At 41.7% G+C, this 27,167-nt stretch overlaps 1 protein-coding gene across 1 annotated transcript in view; it reads left to right on the top strand.

Moving 5' to 3' along the window:
• AFF2 (ALF transcription elongation factor 2) overlaps nt 1-27,167 on the top strand; it is a 343,526-nt gene that overhangs the window by 285,409 nt on the left and 30,950 nt on the right. Inside the window, exons 10-11 of the mRNA XM_082323594.1 lie at nt 25,091-25,253; nt 25,786-26,805. Coding sequence (XP_082179720.1) covers nt 25,091-25,253; nt 25,786-26,805 — 1,183 coding nt within the window. The remainder of the gene's footprint in view (nt 1-25,090; nt 25,254-25,785; nt 26,806-27,167) is intronic.

Consider the following 27,167-nt stretch of genomic DNA (forward strand, 5'->3'; position numbering starts at 1 on the left):
GCAGTGAATTTCTCAGTTCCTCTCCCTAATTTGCCCACGTACAGGTGTACAGAGACCTAAATACTGCCTCCACTCCAGAAGCTGTCTCAGACCTTCACTCTCCTACTTTTGCACCATCCTACAGGAGTTCACTAGCATTTGGGGAACACTAGCACAGTCACGTTCACTTGTACAATGCTCTTCATATTTATAGCATTTGTTTTGCTCCATCTTCCAAACAAAATGTCCTGGAACTGAGCTCCCTCGAGCTCTGTCGGGTTATTCCCCTGCTCTTTGGGTGTTCCTGACTGCATTTGTGCATACCTGATTATTTTATTTTGCTTTGACTGAGTTACCTGGGCCCATCTCTTAATTTCATAACATTTACCAGAGTAAAGGCAGAGCCATGGGCTTGTGCTTTGGCCCAGTAGAATATTAAGTGTCATTCTCTGCATAAAAGCATTTCTGACTCATTTTTATGCTATGCCTCCATCAAAGATTATTTTTTCTCCGCCCATAACCATTGTACAATGATCAGTCTTTTAAAGGAAAGTGCATATCTCCAACACCAAAGCCCAAAGAAGTTAGTTTTGTTGTCAGCTTTCTAGTGTACCCAGGAGAAAATCTATCCTCTGCCATCCTCGCAAGTGAGAACTCAGGGAACAATCTCACATCCATTTTTCCATTTAGGTTCCCAAGTGCCTTTGTGTATTTGCTCTGACCTTATGTTGGGAAGAGTTTACAAGTTACTAGCAGTCATCTTCTCCATATTTTTTCTGTGACCATAATTCAGTGTAATGGAAACATTCCAAGACAATTAGAAATGCAGTCCATATAGCAACCTGCACTCAGAAATTCAGTGTAAAACACTAACCTTCTTTAGAGGCAAACCCCATCAAGAAGATGGGGTTATTTAAAGTCCCGGATCTGTTCTTCATAAGCTTTACACTTTGTTCATATACTAGACTGCATCTTAAATATAAACCTATCATCAGGTTTAGCAAATCAATACAGTAAGAGTGTGAAATGGTCCCCAGAAATCTCCAGAATGCCATTTCACAGTAAAAGCAATTGAAAAAGAAGCTGCAGTGGAATATCTTATGAGATAGCCGTTTAGATCACAAAAGGATCATAAAAGTCAGAAGCAGTTTGTTTGAAGCAAGGTTCATAATATAACCATACAGAGCTTGCTGGGAAGAAAGAGGAAAATTGCAAACCAGTTTGTGGTTACAGCTTTTTCTGTCAATCCTACAGGGATTTAAAACTTGTAAAAGGTGGAACTTCTGCCATCTTACATTGCTCAACTAGAAAGAGATAGCTATAATCACAGTAGCTAAACAAACACCAATTATTGAAAGGCAATGTAGGCTTTATGAACTTCAAAGCAATTAGCACTTCTTTAGTTCATTTACTACTGAGCAAGGTGGTGTCAGACAGTGGCATTTGTCAGTAATAATCTGAGCATCTTTTGAGGATTGCCTTCCTGTAATCTCATAATATTTTGTCAGCGAAGTTTTGATACTTTCTCTCTATGCGCAATAAAGACACTAATGAAAGCATTAAAAGGAATGTTTCTGTAAGCAAATGCCACCTGAACATGTTTCGAACATCTTGTATCACATAACTACATATTTCTTAAAAGGTGATTGTGTCCCAGTGCAAGATAGTAGGAGCGGAGCGCTCTGGAGGAAGTCATATGTCACAAAGCAAAAAACCCACTGTAAATCATAGAATCATAGAATCACAGAACGGTTGGAAGGGACCTTAAAGATCATCTGGTTCCACCCCCCCTGCCATGGGCAGGGACACCTTCTGCTAGACCAGGTTGCCCAATAAATAAATAAATAAATAAATACAGTTTGTCCCACCCATTCAATTCTACAAGTGTCTTGTACACACCCTTTGAAATAATATGTAATCTTTGTTCTTCTAGAACAAAGCTAGAGCTAGCAGATGCCCTGCCAACTAGAATGGCTCAGGTCGGATTTAAACGAATCTCTCCAATGGCTGGAAACTTAATTAAGTTGCAGTTACAAGTCCTTTAATATTTTTTTAAAAAATCTTTATGATTCATCGTTGATTAGAAGCTAATGTGGAGCCAGTCTTCCTTCTTCTTTGCTTCCTTTTAAAAAAAAAATCCAGACAATAAAAATAGTTTCTGTTTATTCTTCTGCTAACATTTCTCTTTAAAGAGTGGCACTGCTTTAATAAAGATATAGGAAATGAAATTTCAGCTGTGTTACACTCAATCAGATTACTTTGGACAAATGAAAAGTAATACTGCCTCCTTTAATACCATTAGAAGAATTGATATTGCAGAATTCTTTTCAGATTGCAGTGCACTGATGATTAGAGGCCTGATGCCATTTAGCCTTGGTGACACCCATGTGCTGTGTCGCTGGGAAATGGCACAGCGGCGAGCTGTGGACACGGGAGGTGGGGGGCTGACGTGCTGCGATGCGCTGGGAGCCTCCCCGTTTTCCTCGCTGCCGCCGCCAGAGGTGAGGCTAAAGCCCCGGGCAGGGAGCGCAGCCAGGGCTGTGGGAGAGCAAGGGGACTGTGTAAGGATGTGACTCTCATGCCTCGGGATGCTTTCCACAGTACTGTTTATGGACTGGGACACAGCCTTGACTCTCCTGCACCTCTCCAAGATCCAGAAGATTATGCAGGATTATTCAGTTATGCAGCATCAGGTTCTAATTACAGTATCTTTAAGTGATGCTTGTCCTAAAGAGTTCACATCTGTATAATGGAGTGAAAACATGCAGGCTGCATTTTTTCTGCTACCTTCTAGATAGCTGACCCTGGCCCACTGCAAGGAAGCCTAGCTAGCCAGCTCCAGGAGGACCGCGTGGCTCTCCGGTAGTGGCAGCACAACAGGTTTTTTCTTCCTGTCTCTGTGTGGTATTGCCAAAGAGTCCCTTCTTCATGCAGACTCACAGTCGCTGTCGCGCTGGGGCTCCTCAGGCGCCAGGCATGGAGCCGAACAGGCCTCCGCCAGCTCTGCAGCGGGACGTGCCAGTGCCCCAGGAGCAGGCTAGCATCGAGTTGCGCTCTTGATTTCCTAAGCTACTGCTGTTCGCTCCTCGGCAGCTCAAGTCCTGGGCTGTAGAGCACTAAACGAGTGCTTAAAGTGATTAGGCGTTATTTATCTACATTTATGAACAAAGCATTTCATTCATGTCATCGTTTACTGCACATATTGGGAAAGTTATTGGGCTCTTTGGGCGATTTCTGTTCCAGGAAGCGAGTGTGGCATTTTTTTGTCTTACATAACCCTCCATTTATCTCCCAGAGCCTGCTTTCTGGATCACCACATTTTTTTTCAGTTTTGCACATATTCTTGTGTCTGAAACAATGAGAAAAAAATGCACATTAAAACATCTGTTCTAATCCATTTATCAGAGAGGGACAATTACAAATAGCACTTTACCAATTAATTAGTAACCTTATTCATCATATAAACTCAAATCATGCTAAGGCAGCTTCTTTTCCTTTGCATGATTTGCACCATTTTTATCATCTTATGTGACTGACGCTGCTGAAATAAATTTCTCAACATGGCTCAGAAAGACAAAGGCAAATTATCTCTTTCCCCAAGTGAGTGTTAATGAGCAGGAGGCTGGTGTACATCATCTCTACCACTTCTTGCAGCGTCCCTTGTTGCAGGCTGGAAAGAAATCTTAATTATGAAATGCCACTAGCAAATCCTTTGTCCTGGTTTGTGGGTAGCCGGAGCACTCTCCTAGCACAGGGCCGTTGGTCTCTGTTAGCCACATCAGGAGCAGAGCTGCAGCTGGTGGGCTGCCTGGGCTAACCAGCATGTGGGAGAAGTTCACAGTGTTTAATAACAGCTGCAAATACTCCTGGCAACTTAAAATCATCTACAGGCTGGAAGCAAAGGGACACAGATGCCACTGATAGCCAGTCTGTCATTACAGGCGTAACGCACAGCCCTCAACTAGTGTAAAGCAGCGTATCTCCATTTACTTCATTAGATCAGCATCATTTTATACCAGTGAAGGGTTTGTCCCATGAATCAAAACCTCTTCTGGCATATCTCTTGATTTCTTTGGAGTTACCCCAGCAGAGAATTTTGTTTCAAAGTATTGCAGAAATAGAGAAAGCTGACAAGATGAGCATAGGGGCTAGCAGCTGAAGCCAGGAGGTATGAGACAGAGAGGGAATACAGACAGTTTGTTGCTTTGGGGTAAGCAAGCTAATTCTCAAGATAAAAGTTTTTCTTTTTTTTTAATCCTACTTACTTAAGAGAATGTAAATAAAGGCTTGTCTTACATAGCTAAGCTTATCACAGCATTAGACTCTCCAAGTAGGGCCAGGAGTCACAGGAGTTGCACTGGTGTAAATCCAAAACAATTCAACTTTAGTGAAGGAAATATCTATTACATTAAAAAAAAATTGTTTCTTTCTAGCTTAGTCTTAGGACTTCCAGTCAAAATAGACTTCTATTACTAACATTTGCTTTAAAATACAGTATCAGCAATGAGAAATGGGACTAAGGGACTATGTCAGTGACATGCAGCTCTTGCTCATGTTTAGAAGTGAAGTTCAGCCACTTTACAGCCACCAGAAGGATTTGAGGAGATCTTCTCATAAAGCTGTGAATGCTTTCAGTAAAACTGAACTGAAAGAAGGAAGAAGAGTGTGATGCTTCCCTATGAAGTTGTGGAAGTTTGGTGTTTTTTCATTACTTTTTTGTACTTCAGAGCAGCAGCACTTTGGGGGGTATGGTTTAGGATCAGCTCCAACTCTCAGTCAAGTTAACATGAGCTGGATCGGTTCCTCCACGACATGCAGTTGTAGTCGAGCTCTATGTGGAAACAAGCAAATGTGATTGAACACATGCCTACGCGCATCATGCGTCCCAGGCAGCTACGGCGGGACCTTCACACTTCTCATTTTGCAACTCTTCAACCAGCCTTTAAAAAAAGTCTTTAAAATGTGAAGCGAGTATAACTGATACAGAAGTGTCTGGCTGGCTTGTGAATAGCCTTGAAACTGCATTTCTCTGAGATGCAGACGATACTGTTCAGTGCAGTGCGGGCTGATACAGATGATGACAGGGATGCTTCAAGGAGCAACATCTGTTACCCAAACAGTCGGCATAGCCAGGAAGGAGGGAACGTCTCTCAAGGAGAATCAGTGTGGGCGTTTATAGGGTGAATTCCCCCCATGCTGTGGGAAGTAAATCTGTGACAAACTATCAGTATGGAAGATGTGTGCGGGAGAGTTAGACATGAACATGTGCAGGCACTGAACAAGATGTAAATGCTATCCTGGATGTCCCTGGTTGTATTTTACTGCAGCAGCATTCTGCATTTAGAAAGTAGGAGAAACTGCTCTGGTAAAGCCTAGTCCAGTGGCCTAAAAACAAGACTTGAAATAGGAATCCTAATTTTCCGTGCTTGCTTTTTTTCCCCCAAATCTCTGTAGTATTGGTCAGACAATTCAGAATTTTCCAGCCTGTGTGCCAAGATTTAGACGACTTAAAAATCCTTATAGAAACCAGAAGTACTAAAAGTTTTGCTTGGGATTTGGTAAATTGTTGCGGGAAATGCACAGAAATTTGGAATAAGACATTTTGTTGAAGAGTTCATATATTAAATAAATGTATTAGGCGTTCTCATATACGTGTAATATATACACCCTAGGTGGCACACCAGAATGCAGAAGAAAATAACTCTGATAGTTACATCACTGCAAAACCTAGATATAGGGAAGAGCCTCGAAACTCTTAGCAAATTCTTCCTGGTCTTTTTGTGAAAGTATGTGAAAAAAATGATAGCTGTTGGTCATGCATAAGAATGAGGAGAATTCTAGCATAGTCTGAAAAATTGTCAATTTTTTACAGAAAAGAAACAGAAACATGAATTCAGCTATATTAAGTGCTTTTTCATAAATACCTCCAATCAAATAAAATATTTTGACAGTCTTGAAAACAACACATTTTTATTAAATTGATCAAAAGGTTCCATTGGCTTTGCATTGCTCTGTGTAAGAGATCCCTCAAAGACAGGATGCAGCCAACTGAAAGCTCTCAGCAGGGACTGCACTCTGGGCTTAACTGATTACATAAAACATTTTAAGTCAATTTAATAAAACAAAATATTTCATTGTGGATGAAATTAACTCAAAATATTTTATTTGAATTTTCCCAATAGAAATGTGTTACTTTGGAGGGGAGTTTGAAATTTTCTCGCAGGTAGTAATGCCACTTTTAATGAGAATTTGTTTTTGTCAGGTTAACCTGGGGGAGAATTTCTAAGAGCTCTGCTATGTTTTCCATAGAAGAGGTAATTAGGATTGCACTTCTCAAGTCCTGCTGGGGGGAAAATCTGTGGTACAACCTTCTGCATCATCAGTGGAGCACCAGACCCCCAAATAAGTTATAATAGATTGCAGTACCCCTACCTGACTGCGAGACAGGATCAGGCCACGGGCCTCTGCAGGCTTGTACTTGGGGCAGTGCCTTTAGGTGATTTAGCTTTGCCAGCAGCAGAGGGGTGAAGAGCACTGCAGATGCTCAGCTGCTCTTCAGCAAAGGCAGCTGGAGCTGATGTGACTGAATAAAGAGGATTTCTTTCAAGCCCATTGGGCCCAGGGTGGTTACACTACAATCAGGGTCTTTTACTTTTTTTTTTTTTTTTTAAGTTTGATTGCCCTCGCATGAGACTGGAAGGCAGAGAAAGGGCTGTGGCAGTACAGATTCCTATGATCTCCCCTTGCCATGTAATCAGAAGAGCTCTGCAATTGAATATTTCACAATAATCACTGCATTTTCAATGGGGATGATATAAAAGCAAATATCAAGGCCTCTGGCTGACAAAAGCAGAATACAGAGGGAAAATATGAAAATAGCAACTTACTTCAGCAATAAAGAGAGTATATTTTATACTGCAGTTTTTCTTTTTGTTAAATCATGACTTTCTAGTAAATGACATCCCAGAAGATATTTATCAAAGCAGGAAAGCACTAGAAAGGAGCACCCTGCATTCACTTTAATATTTCTCCTTTTCTTCTGACATTTTCTTGCCTAGAGATCTAATTCCATTAAATATGTACATTTTTGACTGGAAGACTTCTTCATGTATCTTTCAGATGAATCTTAAAAGTACATAAGGTCTGTAGGGCAGGTTTTTTTAAGTGCAAATGAGGCTCACAGTAGAATATTGTCTATGAGCCTTTTCAAATTATTTATATTCCTGCAGTGCTTTACCTTTCTCTTTCTGTGATAATGATAAGGAAGAAGTGAAACTCCAATGCACCTTCTGTGGAACACTGTCAAACAACATTAGTCATATTGAATATCTGACATGCAGGAACTTACTTTGGTTGATCTCCATTTTTATTGGATTTATTAGATGTTATCATGTCTGTAACTTTCTGTGATCCCATAGCGCATCGAAGTGTTAAAACCCGTTAGGCCCATGATTGGTCAGTGTTAGAGCCCCCTTACGTTCTTGTGAATGGATATAAATTAACATTCCCTCATTAAGCCTACTTTGCAGTACACGTCAATCTGCTGTAGGAATAATGACAGCTAAATGCTCTGTTGGCCCCCAGCCATGCCCACTTGTGCTGTTCTCCTCCAACCTTCTTCTGAAGCTGTGTAGAGCTGGGCCGTGACAGAGCTTGGACAGACGTGCTCTCCCGGTCACTTGGGTGCTGTAGAGTGGTATGGGGGCTGACGAGGTGGCTGTTTTCCCTGCACCACCTTTGAAACAATGACCTTATGTTGTGTTAGAGGCCACCGTGCTCTGAGAGTTGCTGTTTCAGAGTTGGTATAAAGCAAAGGTGCTGGCCATTTGCAGTCATTAAAGATTTCATTGCTTTCTCATAAGAATGTGAGTTAAGGGTGTTAATCCTGGTGTCCCAGCCAAATTGCTACTTAGGTAATTATAATCTGCCTAAGTGTCTGCCTGCAGTGCTGGTAGTGTCACCCTCCTCCCATTATCTCTGAGCATCTCAAGCCTGATTTCAGATCCCACATTTGAATGACTTATCCTCCCCATCGTGCAGTGGCCTTATCTGTGCTTTACCAAGAAATATACAGAGCTATGCTGTCATGAAGACTGGGATGGTAAGACTTTGCTTTCTCTGGTTGTGTTGAGAAGACGTTCAGTGAGGGACGTTCAGTCTCTCCTTCTGCAGAGGAGGGAGGGTCTTCAGCAGGAGTAAGGAGTGACAGAGTGATCTGTTAAGTCTCTCTAGCAGGAATCTGAGAGCTGAGTAAGTCTTTCCAAAGCTTTTGCTGGTCTGAATGTTTATACCTTCCATAGTGTTACCTATACCTCCAAAAAATTATGTTGCCAAGGGCTGTATGAAATATAAGGCCATCTTCAGTCCACAAACTCTGGGCTACTCATTCCTATCCTAACAAAAATAGCAAATTGTTTAACAGAGCCGCTCTTTCTCCTGCCCTGGCTGTGGCTGCTCGTGTGTTCTTGTATCTCCTCAGCTCTCCTCTCAAGACCTCCCGGTTCTTCTGTCCTCTTGCAGACTTTGTCTTGCTGCCCCTTTCACCGGTTACTTCTTTAAGCTCTCGTTTTCTCTTTTCTCTCTTGGACTCTTCCTTAAAGCCACACTTGCAAATAATCTCTTTTTGTGTTTAATGCCTCCCACATCTGGCGTTGTGGGCCTTGCCTAGTCCAGCACCGCGGCAATGTGTCACAGGTTTGAGGCGTGGTGTGGAGGCCTGTGAAGGTATCCCTTACACAAAGCAAGTGCTCACTTACCTTCTTTTAAAGGATAGGGTCTATTTCCCCTCATATGTTGGCCAGCTTTACTGAGAAGAAAGAAATGGCTGTGGCAAGTTATCTTGTGTATCCCACTTAAATATCGGTTCTCCTTCAGATGATGAGCAGCTTCCCCACATGCGAGCAGCAGCTGCTAAGCTGAGCAAGGTCCATAGAAAATGTCTTTCTCCCGAGTCTCTCTTACTGTTGTACAGAAGTGCAAGTGCCTGTGGGGACGCTTGCACTAAGTGCATATACACACAAGTTGAACAAAATGCAGCAAAAATCAGGACTGTACCTAGTCCCAGAGGCTTGAAGTGTTTCTCTCAGAGCTGATACTTAGCCTTTTCCAGGAATTTAGTTTACTGTTTGCTTACAAGTCACAGAATATAAATAAGCTTCATTTATGGTCACCACTAAGAAAGCTGAAACCCCGAATAATTGACACCAGTGTATTAAAACATGGCACACTCCCAGTGAAAAACAGTACCTGTATACAGGCTCTGTAGCTTTGTGGTTGCTCTTGAAGTTCAGCTCCATGTTAGACTTGGAGCTTGAAAGCCCAGGCGTAATTTTGGTCTCCACATTCCCCAACAAAACTCCTTTTGTTTCTCATCCTTGCATATGTTGTTTTGCTGTTGAACTTCATTCAATGTGTAATTTGCTATGATAATACTGCCTTCACCTTAAGTTCCTGAAGTGCTCTCAGCTTCCTTTGCCTTCTCCTTTCCTCTTCCTCTTCCTCTTCCTTTTTTCCATTTCCTTTTTTCCTTTTCATTTTTTCCTTTTTTCCTTTGCCTTTTCTCCTTTGCCTTTTTTCCTTTGCCGCCTTCTTTTCCTTTTCTGATGTGTGGCTAATTGGTCCCACATCTGGAAGGAAATATCCACCTCTGTTCAAATTCCTTCTGGCTCCCTGGCTGAAGGAGGATACTACTGCTATTCATCACTGAAGTCAGACCATGTGAATAGGATGCCCCTTCGTCCCTCACTGCCAGCTCAACCCCCTTTAGAAGTCTGTAGGCTTATCTTACGTAAATATAGTACCTCTCCAGTGTTGACAGCCAGTTTCTAATGTAGTAAAAACCTCAGCCCTGCAGCCCACTGAAATCCCAAGCCTTTTTTCTTGTAGGCCTGTTTTTCCTGAAGTTCAGGAAAGTGGTTGCCTTTCTTTAATTGTTGGTTTGTTGTATGGGATTATTTCTTCTTCCCGAGTCTTAACTTGACTTTCAGGTGGCACCAAGGTCTGCTGTTGTAATTGCACATGACCTTTGACAAGGGTTAATTCAAAGAATAAGTCATCTAACTTTGGTTGCTGCAAGTTTTGAAAAATCAAATTGCAGATGTTGAATTATATCTGAATCTTTTACCTGCTCAAGGAGTTCTTGTGCCTGCTGACTTCTGCAAAGTGTTGTCTGATAGCATCTCCCATCAGCTCGGTATATTCCCAGAAGTATTTGATCTGTGGCAGTTTTAGTTGCACTGCAATCAGTGTCGGGGGAAGAAAAAAAAAAAAAAAGTACCTTTCAGTGTAACACTGAGACTACAAGAACTTCCCTTCCATGTTTCCTTCCTTTGGGCTGCCTGGCTGCTGCTCTCCACGTACACTCCATCCCCAGATGTTTTGATAACATCTCTGCTGATAAGTACTAGCAATACATCAACAAATAAAAGTGCAAAGTAAATAATCACTGTCAGCAGAAATATATAGTGGAGACAGCATGTTTTGAAATATGCAGAGGTGAGAGTCTGTGATCCCTTGAAGAGCCAGGACCCACGTACACGCTGCCATATGGCTGCAGGCACCTATGGGATCCTATGCGATGACTGTGAGCAGTTTTTCATTTGCACTCACATAGCAGGATGCAAGGTGCATGCTTCTCTTCATGTCTTCCATGTAAAACATCTGAAGACAATGGGTGAGGCATTAGCAAGATAAATACATGGCCAAGCCCCAAAGAGAGAAGACAGATTGGTACTAGGAGGAAAAATTAAATTATATTTTATGCTTAGCAGCCTGCCACAGGAAACTGGTTGAGAGGGGGAACGATGCTAAGTATGAGAAGCAGTTCCTTCTTTTCACACAAGGTTTTCCTTGCTTGAATCTCATCAAGCCAAAAGAGCTTCGCTAAGGCATCTTGTCCCCACTAGGTAGTTGTTTTATCCTTGTTTTCTTTTGTTCCTACTTCCACCACTGATAGCAGCCTGAGGGAAAAGGGGTGGGGAAATACGTTGCTTCTGCAAAAATCATTGTAGGAAGAATAGCCAGAACATAAATGATACTGTTTTGGCTTCAAAAGGGTAAGCAGGTGTCTTAGGAGTCCCAGAAGAGCGATGTGCAAGCTTGTACAAACAACCTCCGAATCACGCCTGTTTGTTATTCACACAAACAGAGTTGAAACCGGCTGAATTCCTCAGTTCCCAGAATTCAGCTGGTGCACAATGGCCCATAATGAACAGCACCTGTGCTTACCTCAATTACTACACAGAGCCGAACAACAGCAAGAAGGGCTTTCAAGAATATTTTTTCAATAATAGATTTAGTTATGTCTTTCATAATTGGATTCAAAAGCTCAGAATTTCATTTTGCAACTTGTTCATGAAATTTGTATGAAAAAGTCTGGCGTTTATTCAAAAGAAATACTCTATGAACAAGAAATTGCAAAACAGCCAACTGCTGGTAACTAAGCAGCCAAATTATAGTCCAAGCACTTGGCAAATACACCGTCTTTTTTATTATTTCAGTAATTGAATTTCTGTTAAAGCGTGGAGCATAATTTAACATCAGGAATTTATTTATAATACAATAGTGTTTCAGTAATAAATGCATTATTATTGTCACTTTTAATGGAGTCTTATGTATTCCCTCAGAGACTATGTGGCAGACTCTGAGACAACCACTGCATCAGTGTTGTTTGTAGACAATTGAATTAATTGGAGACAGGGTCATTAACTCGACCTGAATACCTCTGATTGCTTCTGTAAATAAGGTTAGAGAGCAAATGGCTAATCTTTGTTGTCATTATAGATTCTTTTTACATTTTCACACTGCCTTGTATATTAAGATCATTTTGCTAAGCAGCTTTTCAGGCTGTCGTCGTGTTTACAGTATTGTCTTGCATGGCATACAACCGTAATTGTATCAGACTTACATTTCATTTCCCATATCTATATAAAACACGATACTAGAGAGAGACCTATTCTGAATTGCAGCACATAAAAACCATTGGACCAACAAATTAATAAACCAAAATGTATAAGCTGTAGCATTAAAAAATAATCAAATCAGAAAACAAAAGCTGATTTTGTTTGCTTTTGTTTGAAAATTCCAACCTGCGAGACTTGCCAGGGAAAATATAGTGAGTCCATTACTCAGTTGGGAACATGACCCGCAAGGCCAACTCTGTGTATACCAGCCCGTGAGTTAAATGTTTTCTGGACTTTTGGCATGGATTTTCTTGGAAAACGAGCAGCAGGCTGTCATTTAAGCACAGATAGAACACAGATATTTTTCAAGGAGAGATCCAAAAAAAGGTTGTGAGCACGCTGTTCCATTTCTCAGCAAACTTAATAAAGAATGTAGCCTGAGAGGCCTAGGAAGGCATGTGTCAGGAACAAGAGACACCCTAAACTTGAGAATGAGGTCAGGTTCACATTGAACTCAGGGATATCAGCTTGTCATCACTCCCATATTCCACCATATACTTAAAAAAACACATTGCTTTCTCAGAAACGGTCTTGTAAGTGGAAGAAAACAGCTGGCAGTATCTTATATTATGCCTGGTATTTGCATGTATTTCTTTCATTCTAAATTTATATTCAAGATGGGCTTGAACCCAAACCCCAGATATGCAGTGTGAGTTATCCAAACTCTGGAGCCAAGTGTGGGATCCTGAGTCCATCTGTAACCTAGACGATAAGCGATGTTTGATGAATTCAGATTCAAAAATAACAGCCTCTTCACTTCAAAACTAGCAAGTACAGCTTTCAGCTTCAAAACTCTGCCCATGTCAAACTCCCATTGACAGTCTGTTGGTGCAGGAATCCAGCCTGACTTGAGCGTGGTGGGAGGAACATGCTGCCACACTATGTTTTCTCTCAGCAGCCTCTGCACAACTCACTTATAAGAACATTTAGGGATGCTGTTTCATTTAAAAAGCAAAGAGGAAACAAAGCATTGAATAGATGCTAAATTGTGCCAGGGTCTTGAAGGCATCAACTGAACTTATAGACTGGCCTTGTAGGTTTTGCTCTGCAAAAGAAGAGAGAGAGAGATCGGCCAAGCAGTGTTATTACTTAGCTTAGTACTGATCTGAAATTCAGGGTGAACCTTTTAGGTCTGGGCCACAGTGTCTGTGTCTCTCCCTGCACGTTTGAAGGGGATGCAAGCACTGGTGGCGGTCACCTTGGAGCCCTGCTGCAGAAGCAATCAGTCCTGCTCAGCCTCTTCGACCATTTGTGCTCCCTTCTACTGTAGGGGCTGGCTTTTGAGCTCTGTCCTTGGTTAATTTAGCTTTATTGTCCATGACATCCCAAATACTGCAGGCAAAATTAGAGAGGGTGAGGTTTGTTTTAATTTTAATGCAGAAAATAAGTCAATATTTCTTTCCTTCCCTGCTGGTAGAGTGATGTCTTGCTACTGATTTTTGTCATTTTTGAGGCTGTCTGGGCAGATGTGTGAAGAACGCATTTGCACCTTACTAAAGGAATGATTATCAAGTTGAAAACAATAAAAAGTTCAAGGGAGATCGAACTTTGCGTATTTACCTCTGTATCCATGAGGGGTTTGGGTCTTCCTGACCTTTGCTTGTTTGCAGACCTTCAACAAATCATTGCTGATACAATAACCCTTCCTCACTCTGAGAAAAAATGGATGGTGGTAATGTTGAAAAATCCATTTCTCGTAACTCAGGAACATAAGTATCCAGAATGAAGGCTTCTTAGCTGGAAGGTTTTTAAGAAGAAATAATTTAACTAAACCTAAAGATCTCAATTATTTTGTCCATATTGAAAAAATAGACAAAATGCTGCTTTTTTTGCACCCCATTGGCAAAACCCCCTTTATACTCACGATTATGGTCACTCCACTTCTCTTTTCCTGAACCCCTCTTGGGGAATACAATGTTCGTCCACAGTCCTTTCCAGGTCAGATTTTAACTGCCTCTGCCAGGCATCCCAGTTTCTCTCAGCCTAGGTTAAGAAAGCCGGCAGCGTGCCAGAGGGGATAAAGTACTGAAGTAACACTTCAGGAAGGCATCCAGTGTTCCAGCTGCTACTTGTGCCGATCCCAGTTAGTCTTTCCCATTTAAATCAAAGCTGGCTCCAAACTTGTCCTCAGCATGCACACAGGCAGTGCAATCCTATTTGGGGGGTTTTGACTTGACTCCCACAGAGCTCCATCCTGAAGGTGCTGAGCACCACCAGCTCCCTCTGGAAGACACGGCAACTCTGCCCACAAGATCCCAGCAAGTAGGTGCGGAAGCTAATAGGATCTTCCCTTTATTTTGGTGTTGATGAAAAAGTCTAAAAGGCAAGATTTTCAGCCAGATAAGGTTAAAGAATTAAAGATTCTCTGTTTCCTTTTGCTGTCATTCAAAATAATAAGCATAGAAAATTCTGTTTAAAATAGCTGAGCCTTTTGACTTAAAGGGTTTTCATGTCGAAGATTTAAGATGTCAGGTTTAAACATGACACTGATAGTATTAGGCAAAGTATGAGAGCAGATACTTGTAGTAACTGTCATTTTTTCTGACTGTTTATTAATGGCCTTTTGTGATTTATAGTGAATGTTGTGAAGGATCTTCAGGTCCCTTTATCGCTCAAAGCAGCGCCTTTTTTCCCTTAATACCTACATATGTCATAATTAAGGGTGGATGCTGCTTAAAGATTTAGCTCTGTTCTTAACACAAGATCCTTCAAGATGATATTTAATCCTAAATAGATTTAATACCTTTTTTTTTTTTAAAATCTATAAAGCAGTGTATTATGTAACTGGCAAAAATCAACAGCATTAAAAAGAGCTCACATTAGACAGAAATATAGAGAAGGTTTAGATTTTCACTCCAAATGGAGCTTCTCACTCCATTTTAAAATAAATTGTAAAGAAGACACCTATGTTTCAGCATTCAGCTTTATTAATATTTTACTTGACAGGTTTCTCCTTGTTCAAAAAACAAGTCATGTGTGCCGAAGTACATCTTTATATCCATGAAAGGCTCTGGTGGCATGCCATATATTCATCATGTGCCTTTAGGAATACTTCTTTAAAAACTATTTCAGAGTAATTGCCCATTGTTAATAATGATGATTCCTTTTTACTGTCATGGCGGTAGCAGTGAAACGAAGTGTCTGCTTGAGGTTTTCATTAGTATCTGTGTAATTCTGTGGCCCCTGTTATCCTACAACTTAAATCTGATGAACGTAAATATGCTTGGAGTCTCACAATACTATCTGTATTAAAAACAGGGAAGAAGTGCCAGGAATTGAGTTATTTTTACCATTAAATTGTAGAGAGACACAGGAATCAAACCAGTTCTTTAAAGTGTCAGACCGGTGCTATAACCACAGGGTTGCCTTTCTTTACAAAGGTGCAGTTGTCTTCTCCATAGAGGTGGATTATTTGTGCCTTAATCATTTGAGTACATGCCTACCAGCCATGCCATGCCTCTAGCACCAATCTTGCTGTTTCATGCTTTGTACAGTGTATAATGCATGGAGATTGCTACCAGTTTGTGAGCAGCTGAAGCTCATTTAGTGAAATATTACCCAATTTGTTCTGATTGTACTCAGTTTTTATCTCTGCCCTTTTCAGTATTGCTTGTTTTACTCCTGGTGCTCCTGACAATAGCCACAGTTGGAGCAATCTTGGGCCTTTTTTTAAATAGGGGTGGCTTTAACAGACTGCAACAGACTGTTTTCCCTTCTCTGGCTTGCAGAGACTCATGTTCCCGGTTCATCCTCTTTGCTCCAGTCTGCTGTACTGCTGATCTGCTCCCAAGGGATTCCCCAGGAGAGTAAATCCTCAGACGGTTCCCTGAGCTGACGTTGTGACACTGGTACATAGCACGCAGGTGTGAATGCCTGTGTGTGTGCTGTAAAGCTCTGGAAAATCAGGATATGCCTTTTGGCACCTTTTCACGCTCAGAGGTGTTGTCTTATACGGGGAAAGAAAAAAAAAAATCCTACTTTCTCATGTTTTCTGACTGCTTGGTTGCTCAGGATAGTAAAATTAGCTTTCCTCAGATAGCAGATGAGACTGGAAATGTTGAGGATTTAGAGGTGTCATGTGGATCCATCTGCACCAGTGTGTTTTGGTCCCGTAGCTCCCAGTTCTCTTCCCACTGGGCTCTGCAAGCTGGATTCTGTTTTCAGTTAGAACTGAAGTAGAACTGAGTCAGAACGAGCAGGGTAGCTCATTTACAATGGTATGTGTCCAAGTTTCTGCCATACAGGAATGAGAAAAAAACCACCACTTTGCTTTTAGAGGTTCACTTTGGACATTTTTTATCATGACCACACTTTGACTTTCTGCTGAAATAAGTAAAATCAAAGTGCAAATAAGTGACTCATTAAAAAACATTTTTTGTTAAGTTAAAATTATAAACAGTAGAGGGGTGAATATGTACTTCTAAACTTTCACAGGAGATTCATAGTGTACTGAAAGATGCAGTATTCCACATTTCCTTTGTGGAAAATAAATACGTTTCTATGTATCAATACTCATATCTAGCTTGATTCAGTGGGGCAATATTGATGTAATAAAATGGTTCCACTTACATCAAATGAGGCCCTTTGGAGTCTCACAGTAAGAGATAGTATTCGTGCTCTTCCAGATGCCAGACAAACAGTAGCACATCAGGGCGTAGTACAAATAATGCTCTCTGACACTTGAATCCATTCTCTAAAATATTGTACATCAAAAAGTCTACATACATTGCATTCCCAGAATAATATCATGCTCACAAAATTGTTTCCAAACTCTGAGGTGAGCAGGGTGATGCATGCACAAATCATGGATACGATATTGCTTTTAATATGCAAAATCCCCTTCTCTTCCATGTCAAGGGTGTATGAGAGTGCTGTGAAATTGGAAGGAAAGCAATTACCATACGAATGGTTCAGAAAGTTTTTTATGTGCACCGTTAGGGATGTGCCATTAAAATTCCTCCTCTTCTGTTTGTTTCTTATAATTTCGCAGGCAGTTTGATGTGTTCACCTGTTCTTCAGCGCAGGTGTGATAAAGAGTCAGAACTTACTGTAGCCCAGGAGTAAAACCCAGAAAAGGATCAGAATAGGACAGCAGAAACAGCACCGTGGTTAAAGTCACACTGCAGACGTATATACACAGTTCCACCTAGGATTTGTGGCTAATGTAATTCTTTATTGGAAGGCTTTGACCTTGTTACGGATTCTTGGCAGCTTTTCCCCACTCTATTCATTACTAATGCAAGCTGTCAATCACTTTAGTTCTGCTTTGACATAGATTGTGGCTCATAGGAGTTAGCTCTGTCATTCTTTTTATTTCTTTCATCTTTACTATCCTTTTTTATGGTCTTTAAAGCTGGAAGTATGAAAGGGTTATATGTATACAAAAAAATCTGTTTCGGTAACTCTATCAACCTTGTTATAAACAGTCTTTGATTAAAACAGTTACTTTCGAACACAGTAAAATGAGAACGTGGCTTTTTACATACGACATTTTGTAAATTACCCTCCCCCTCAAAATAAATCAGAACTCCTATTTGCATTACAGTGTTCAGGATTGATACAGGCAGATCAGCTGCCACATCCTGAATAACATATTAGAGAGGTTTTCCCTTTCCATGTGTTTTGACATGAGAGAGCCATCATAAGTGATGTCTTACTACGCGTGCTGATGTTAGCCAAAGTAACAATTTCCACACCTTATTTCATTCCATTGACCTGGGTGCTGATTAATATTTTAAAAGGGCTTGATACATGTTTTCAGTTCCTGTGTCAACCCAATCTTTGAAAGTTTAGATTTGAATCCTACCAGCCTGATGATAAATAATTTAATACTAACCAATGGAAAGGCAGTGAACAAATCATTCAGAGCAATCCTTTTCTTTAAAAAGCAATCTAACGGCAGTCATATATAAGTTTGGAGATATAGATATGAACAATTCATTATAAAGAAATGGCAGCTCCCTTTCAAATTAGAAGAGAATATTACTTCCTGATAATGGTGTAAGAATAGAAGAGAAATAAAACTTCGTTATTGAACAGTTATGGTATTAAATTCTGACACTAAATATTAATCTGCTAGGTGCTGCTCTATTATTATCTGCTAGAATAATGAAGCAGCCTTTTTTGAACATTTACGCAGAATTCAGTGAGCCCAGTAACTCCTGGTAATGCCCCTCAGGTTCACAGTTTTTCTGTAGAAATAGACTCTGGAGGAGAGATTGGGCTAGCTTCTGAAAAGCTGAAGCCAGTTTGTTCCTCTGTCTCTTCTCGCAGAATAAAGTGTAGTGAGTGGGGAAACAACCGTTTCCCCCCAAGAGTGAGTGTTGCCGTCTGCTCTGGTAAATGCTGTAGCGCGGTTGTAGTGCACAACAGTCTTACTCAGAGCGGGGTGCGTGCTTTTCAGTGCCCTGTGCAACCAGAGTCTTTGTTCTGAGGAATTTGCATTTTAAATAGTCAGGCCAGATTAAGGATAGGCAACATAGTCTCTCTTTTACTTAGCAGGAACTGATGCACAAACCTATTTTCTTCTCAGACACAAAGCAAAATTCATCCAAGTCCCAATCCAGTGCCTCAACAGGAACATCGACCACTCCGTCAAGTCTGTAGTCACTTTTCCAGCATAGACCTTCCCCTTTCCAGATTTCATTGGTTGAATTTTCCCTAAAAATAGGCCTGTGCAGTAAAGCAACCTTTGTGGAGGGCTGCTTCTTGTGGAAGTACCTTGCCAGCATTGATATACTGTTGACTCACTGGTCAGTTCCCATCTACAATTTCCCACTGCCCAGCAGCGCTCTGCTTTCTCAAAGTTTACATTTTGATTTCTGGGTAGAGCAATGGAACAAGCGGCCAATTCATCGTTACCCTAAAAAAGAAGGGTTGGAATGAATAAACTTATTGTTGGAGAGCACCGTCTATTTGCCAAATTCTCTTCACAGCAATTAACATGGCTACATCTAATTGGTGAAAAGTTCGGGGAGATAGCTAAGGACTTGTTAGGAATTTTTGTTCCTTGATGAGTTTTACTGCAGTAGTCTGAATTATACGACTTTTTTTTACATATGTATTTACAGGGTAAAAAGTTCATTATTTTTCTTATTAGAGGTTAATGAGTTTTAGTATTGCACATTATCTTTGTTGTAACTACCAGGTTTAATCTTGAAAATAATTTATTACAACAGTAGAGTAAATGATGTGTTGAAAATAATATAATAGTCTAGATGACAACAACAACAAAAAAAGTGTAAGCCTCATGTTGGGCCTTTAGTTCTCTAAGCAGCGTAATAATCCAGACACATAATAATGCCATGGCTGCTTTAATTGGCTTTGGAAAAATAACCCATGAGTTAAAAAACAGACAAGCTGCAGGGAGACATTTAAATTTAGGCAGATCACCCGTACCAGTGAACTGCAGTGAAAGAAAGATGGTTGGTGTGTGATGAGCTTGATGCTTCAGCAGCCACACACCTGCAAGTCTCAGCTGCTCTGTAGTTAAGCTTGAGCTCCACAAGTGCTGAAAACCACTGGCAGGTACTGGCGATACCGGTGTTTGTCCTCTCCTTCAAGACATTTCTCATCTCATACTTTGTGCCCACGCTGCGCACCATCATGCTGCCATGCAGCAAGGGACAGGGGAAGCGCCATGTGCTGCAAAAGGAGAAGAAGGGAGATAGGTGAAAGTGCTGCAGAAGAGTTTCCTTCCAAATTGCTTCCAGATGTGCAGGTCTCTTCTGTCTGCTTCATTGTTTGATAGCAGGGAGGAGACCAGCTTGCCAGTCTGCAGGCAACTAGAGATATCATCATGATGGCCTTTGCAAAAGATGGAAGTCTGGTTCTCCTCCCACCTACAGTATAGGTGTCTCTCCACTGTCTCTCATCTCCGTGGCACAGGAGAAGCTACTTTGGAGAGGGGGAAGCAGACACTGATCCCTCTGGCCTGAGTCATGGGGATCCTTGCTGCTGAGTCACGTGTGTATTTTTCCCACCAGATCGCAGACCCGTGCTCTGGGGCAGGGCAGGGCACGTCTGACTGCCCTGCAGGATTCAGCTCAAGTGCTGAGCACAGGGCTTGGAAAACGGGGAGAACAAAATTAAAAGGGGGGCAAAACTGATGTTTCCTTTAACTGCAGAGAGGCCTCGCACTTAGTGTAGCAGGCCTGCCCTGAGTGTGAGGATGATTGTAATACCTCTAATGTTTGCTTTGTGTGTTTGGATTGCAAGCTCTTTGGCCCAAGGACTGTGTCTCATCATGTATTTACACAGATCCCAGCACAGTGGGTCACTGGTCTCAGTAGGCGCCTCCAATATCAAGTGATAATAATGAACTGGCTTTCTTCTAAGTGTTATTTACCCAAACAATACTGTGTTGCATTGTGCGGCATTGTTTTTATTAATTTTTTTTTTCTGTTCAAATGAAATAAAAACATTGTCCACTCAAACACCGAGAAACAATATGAGTGCTCATCTCCTGCTGGGAAATAAAAATTCAAAAGTTTCAAATACCAGTGCTTCCTGCCCCCTTTAGTCACTTTGAGGACTTGTGTCTGATGATAAAATGCTTTAAATCCATTTTAAACCTTGTCCAGGCTGGCATTCCGTGTCTGGATCTTAGCAACCCAACAAAGCTTGCTTTGAAAGTCTCTTAGAGAGGCAACCCCCGGTTCATGTAGTTGATACTTACGTGAAGAAGCCCAATTTATTTGTATAACAGCTGCTTGAATGCACATTTGCAGAATCTATCCCAGCATCTTTTAAAACATGTGATTTAACTTTAAAGCTGAAGAAGTCTTTAGGAAGAGTGCAAACCAACCCTTTCTTTTGAACTAAAAGATACATTTTATTTAAGGAAAAAAAAACCTGGAAGACAACCAAGAATCTCTCCACTAAACTCATTTTGTTGGAAGCAAAGATTTTTTTCCATGCACTTGTATGTGAAAGGTCTGTATATTTTCTGTTCTGCTGAGCAGCATTGTTAGAAGTTGATTGTGCATGTAGCTATGTGCAAGATCTCTCTGTCTTTAGTATGGTGAGATGCTAGGAGAGGCATTTTGGGTCTTATCTGGTTGTTTTGCAAAGCATACAAACAGAGTTTCTCTCAATTCAAACTACATGATGAGAAGTGAATGCTTCTACTTTAAAAATGTAGATCAGCAATGAGGTCTTCAGCATGAAACCGCCCGATGTAGCCAAGGCATAATTTTATTATCCCAGATGAAAGACAAATATGACCTCATTGTGTTTTGTATGAAAAACATTATTTTGAGTCTGTCTGGTTCCTGCAAGCTTGCTGAGCTGTGTTATTCAGTAATGTTTGGCATATGATAACTTTTTCTGAGGCTGGTGTGCAGAAAGAAAGAAAATAAGGCCAGGTTGGAGCTGCCATCAATTTCCATGGTTTTATTCTTGCCCTTTGAATTCTTTGTCAGACAGTGGCAGTCTGCTGCAGTACAACTCCAGTTGTTTTGTGTAAGCACATCCCAGCTATAGTGTCAGTTCTCTTCCAGAGTGCTAAAAGACGTAGGTTGTGTTTAAAGGCTAGAAAGGTCTGGCCTTAGCTGCTGGGACACTGGCTTTTTCTTCTTTGATCTATTATAAGAGGTGATATTCTTTAAATCAGTTATCTTAATGAGAGCAAACTTGCCAGCACTGACAACAGAGCATTTTCTTAGGCAGATCCGCACAGATGTGTGAGCAGCCCCACGCACATCCTTCTGTGTGGGGGTTGCCTGGGCATAAACCACTCCAGGCAAGGAGCTCTGTCGCTGCAAGAGTCTGGTGCAGGTTTCTGTGCCCTGCTACAAAGGTGCATTAATTCCCTGCAGGGACTGGGCCGCAGGGGACGCGGCTGATGCCCCGCCAGCTCGGCGCAGCCACGGGCCCCGCCACTCTTTGCAGGACCGGCATGTGGCGGGCAGCCGTATGCCCAGCCCTGAGCTCTCGGAGAGGCTGCTGAGGGTTAAACATCTCTTCGGCCTCACAGCCAGCTCTCTGCTAGGGTTGTGGGAAATGGAGTTTTCAGCAAGGGTGAAACATTAATGTTGCCATGTTCACTTCCGTTTTGGGGAGAAAACAGAAAATAGAAGTGAAACAGGTGAAGCTCACAGATCTAGGGAAAAAGTCGTTTCTAAATTTCAACTTCATTGTACTGATAATTCCATAAATAACATTTTTTTTCAAGGCTGACATTTCATTTTGTTATTTTAGAATGGAATTGTCATGTTTGACTCCTCAGATTGGGAATCCTTGATTTTTTTTTTTTCCTATTTTTTTCTTATTCTTTCTTCTTGGAAACAATTGTAATGAAGTAGGAAAACTTGGTTTTCATCTACTTTTAGTGTTTTCAAAAGAGAAAATATAAGACCAAAATTACAAGATATCTTTATCAATGTTCTCGACAAGGGCATCGAGTGCACCCTCAGTAAGTTTGCAGACAACAGCAAGTTGGGTGGAAGTGTCGATCTGCTGGAGGGTAGGAAGGCTCTGCAGAGGGACCTGGCCAGGCTGGATCGATGGGCTGGGGCCAACTGTATGAGGTTCAACAAGGCTCAGTGCCGGGTCCTGCACTTGGGTCACAACAACCCCATGCAATGCTACAGGCTTGGGGAAGAGTGGCTGGAGAGCTGCCTGGTGGAAAAGGACCTGGGGGTGTTGGGTGGCAGCCGGCTGAATATGAGCCAGCAGTGTGCTCAGGTGACCAAGAAGGCCAATGGCATCCTGGCTTCTATCAGGAACAGTGTGGCCAGCAGGACCAGGGAGGTGATAGTGCCCCTGTACTCGGCACTGGTGAGGCTGCACCTCGAGTACTGTGTTCAGTTTTGGGCCCCTCACTCCAAGGACATTGAGGTGCTGGAGCGTGGCCAAAGAAGGGCAACGAAGCTGGTGAAGGGTCTGGAGCACAAGTCTTATGAGGAGCGGCTGAGGGAGCTGGGGTTGTTTAGCCTGGAGAAGAGGAGGCTGAGGGGAGACCTTATCACTCTCTACAACTACCTGAAAGGAGGTTGTAGCGAGGTAGGGGTCGGTCTCTTCTCCCAAGTAACAAGCAATAGGATGAGAGGAAACGGCCTCAAGCTGCGCCAGGGGAGGTTTAGGTTGGATATTAGGAAAAATTTCTTCACTGAAAGGGTTGTCAGGCATTGGAAGAGGCTGCCCAGGGAAGTGGTTGAGTCTCCATCCCTGGAGGTATTTAAAAGACATGTGGATGTGGTGCTCGGGGACGTGGCTTAGTGGTGGACTTGGCAGTGCTGGGTTAATGGTTGGACTTGATGATCTTAAAGGTATTTTCCAACCTAAACGATTCTATGATTCTATGAATTGAAAGGCAAACTCCCCTACAAACACATTCACTTTTTCTCCACTGTTCTGTTTCCTTGTTTACTGTAAAAAAGAAGTGAAAAATGTATTTTCTTACGCTTTCTTGAGCTTCACTGAAAAGGAGGGATAAAGAAAGAAAAACAAGTGCACAAATGGTTTCCAAAAATAATGACATTAAATACAAAGTGTAAGATCCATTTTTTTACATTCAGCAAAGTTTAGTTTTCCATACTATTTTTGGAAATGCCTGTATTTTTAAAAGTATCTGTTCTTTTGATTTACCTGTTACTTCCAGTTGAAATTTTTTAAGTAGCTCTACTTGAGTCAGTTGAGTGAAGAGCCTCTAGAAGAAGAGAGAAAAAAAAAAAGTATATGCACTTAATGAGCAACAAAGTTAGTGATCTGTAGCAATTACCCAAGTGAGTAATTTTGTTTCATTAATGCACCCTAAAGCACCAAGCTGTTTTGTCAATGGGCACTGCAGGGCCATTGCAATGCTCAAAGAGACAGTTATGTTACCAACCGCGGTGTAAGGGATAGGTTTACCAACAAGGAGGGAGAGAGAAAGTAGCTTAGCGTAAGAAGAAAATTAAAGACCATCTATTATTGTCACAGAAGCCAATGGCAATACTTGTAAAGACTCTAGCAGAGCAGGATCATACCTCAGTTTTTTCTGGCTTTTCCAACTTCCAGTTTCTTGGTTGCTGTGGTTTTTTAAGAGGGCATGTTGATGCACATAGCGTCTCAGTTTGAAAAGGGAAGGAGGGCATGTACCTGGCTTACTTGAATTCTTCTCAGAGGAAAGTAGAAAAGCAGATAGCAGAAATGAAGGCAAAGCTGTATTATAACTTCTGGGCATCTCTGGATCACTCAATATGGGACACACACAGAGCATATGATATATTAAGGTGAAGTATTGAATATCCATAAAGGAGTACTAGCAAATGGTGTCAATTTTCAAACACTTTGCTTTGTCAGCTTCACAAATTTAAAATCAATCATCAAAAAGTCTCTGTACAGATCAGCTGAAGAGACATAAAACCTTATGGTTATCTCCCTGACAAAAAAGTTGAAATTAAAGATGAGTCTATAAAGACTCAGACTGGCAGAATTCCGTAGTGCTAAAAACTGGGGTCATCCAACCTCTCAGTTTAGAAATGAATGCTGAGGAAAAACAATGACACGCAGTGCACTGCTAATAAATACATCTTAGAGGACAGTTGAACACGCAGAAAAATAGATTTCACAGAGAGGCTTATTTTCAGCATGAATGCCATTTTCTCACTGCATTATCATAAACATGAGAGAAAAAACAGCAATAAATAAAAAATTCTTGGGCAGTCCCTGGAGACTTGTCAAAAATATGTAGTTTTTGTATGCCGCAGTGTAAAAGTATTCATTAAAATTAATTTTTAAAATGCCCTGTCCAATATTAGTTGCCTGATGTCCTTCCTTTGATCATAAATTATAAATGAACCGGCAAAAACTGAAGAAACCATGATTCCATTAATGAATTATTTAAGTGTGATTGTTAGTTTTCACAATCATTGGGCTAATAAGCTCAGGCTTGTGACACTGAAGTGTTTCTCATTTGAGAGTGGTGATGATGGTAATGTTATTAACACCATTATCAGTGTGCCCCGTGAAGCAGAAACCCAACCGGCTCCTTTGGTGGCTACGTGGTGGCGTGGCTGCTGGAGCTTTGGTTGGGTCTGTACTGCAGGAGAGGGAGTTGACACTGAGGAAGGTCGGTGTGAACAGGGTTCGCTGGGTGGCTCCCCCCAAGGCAACACTTTAAAAAAAGACAAGGAGCATACTGACACGAGAAGATCTTCTCCCCACAGCAGCCTGCCAGTGCCAGCAGCACACGCAACCGGTTTGACCCATTCCAGCGGCGGCTCTGGGAGCTCCAGCGAGTCTGAGAGCAGCTCTGAGTCCGACTCTGACAGCGAGAGCAGCTCCAGTGACAGCGAGTGCAACGAGGAGTCACGCAGTGCCACGCCGGAGGTAAGGCCGCGCTCTCGGCTCCTCCCCAGTGGGGGCTCAGAGGGGGAAGCGTGGAAGGGAGTGAAATCCTGCTCCCTGGTAGGAAAATGTTAGAGTTCTGTGCTGTTTGATGCTGTCGACTTTTTTCTCCCTTTACAGTTTTACGTGTATGACCCACATACTCATTCTAGCTTTTGGAAGAATCCTTCTGGCCTACATTTGAATTGCTTTAAAGAAATATTTAGATTTTTGCCAGTAGCTAGAGAAGATTTTATTGACACAGTATTCAGCTGGGACTAAGGAAAGGCAACATGACAAAACTATGTCTTCAGGGACCAGCTAAACTTTTTAGTTGTATTAAATTTCTCCAGGGCCACATTGTAAACCAGATAAGGAAGCCTAATTAACCATAAATACTCCATAAATACTCCCATAAAACTAGCAGTCACCACTAGTTGACTGAAATAAAAGGGTACGTTAAAAACGTTCTCATTTAAAGGGAAAAGCATTGCTTCTGTCTGAGATCTGTTCCTTGTCATTCTTCAAACTGCAGCCTGAACCTCCCTCAACAAACAAATGGCAGCTGGATAAATGGCTAAATAAAGTGAACCCCCACAACAAGACCATCATCAACAATCAAAATGAGCCTCACAGCGAGACCAGCTCCCAGGCCCAGAGCAACCAGCAGGCCGAAGGGCCAAACAAAGGGAAGCTCAACAGCAGCCTGCCCCCGACTGATTCCAAAGACCGGGCGATCCTTAGTCCCATCCGAGAGAAAGCCAAACCGCGGGTTGCCCAGAAAACCCCAGAGGCAAAAAGCTCCAAGCAAAAGTCACCAGCTCATAATGAGCCAACTTCACAAAGGACTACTGGGAAAAAGCAACCCAAAAAGGTAGAAAGGACTTCCAGTGTAGAAGAGTATAACTGGCCCAAACCAAATAATACCAGCAACACTCCCAAAGAAAAAGACACACAGGAACCCCCCGAGCAGCCAAAGGTTCGAACTAAAGCAGCAGTTGGGAAGACCGCTCCAAGGAAAGAACCACGAACTAGCACAGGTCTCACTTCAGAGAAGAAAAAGTACAGAGGCCCCAGCAAAATTGTCCCTAAGTCCCGGGAATTCATTGAAACGGATTCATCTACTTCTGACTCAAATACCGACCAGGAGGAGAGCTTGCAGGCTAAGGTATTGCCAGCTTGCACTGGGTCTGGCAATGGCGTCAAAGTGAAGGACTCTGGCAGTAACATCCTCAGCGTAAGTAGTTTAACTAGCAATGGCAGCAACACATCCATTGACCAGACCAGCAATGACTTGGAGGAGCAGCTCTTTTCTCCTATCCCAATAGTACAAAATGAACTTCTGTCCCCACTGAGAGAATATGAAGAACTCAAATCTCTGTGGGTGAAAATAGACCTTAGTTTACTCTCTAGGATACCTGGACAAGAGCCTTTTGAGACCACGTCTGTGAAAAGTGAACCAAGAGAGGCAAATGTGAAACACAGACGACCATCTCGAGAGTCCCCTACCCCAGCAGCCGAAAAAACATCCACAAAATCCAAAAGGAAACACAAGGTAAGTAGTTTTCATTGTTCGGAGGAAAACACTGAATTTCGATGAATCCTCGAGGTCAGGACTGCAGTCAGTGATTTCTCACTGCACCTGCAGCAGGGCTCTATGGAGGCATCATAACACTAAGGCTTTATTGTTTTTTACAAAGGACATACATTTACAAGTACGTTACAAATTAACATCAGAAACTAGTAAAAAACAAACTCCAGCCGACAAAATCAATGAACAATGTCTTTTTTTGAGATTTGTCGTACAAGCTTTTTCACTGTATTTGCTCATTTGCCCATTAACTTCCAGTGTTCTGTAATCTGCAGAAAGATTCACAATGATGAGTTCATATTACTACGGGTTCAACCATACTCAGA

The sequence above is a fragment of the Platalea leucorodia genome (assembly GCF_965183815.1).
Source record: "Platalea leucorodia genome assembly, chromosome: 10".
Taxonomy (NCBI): Eukaryota; Metazoa; Chordata; class Aves; order Pelecaniformes; family Threskiornithidae; genus Platalea; species Platalea leucorodia.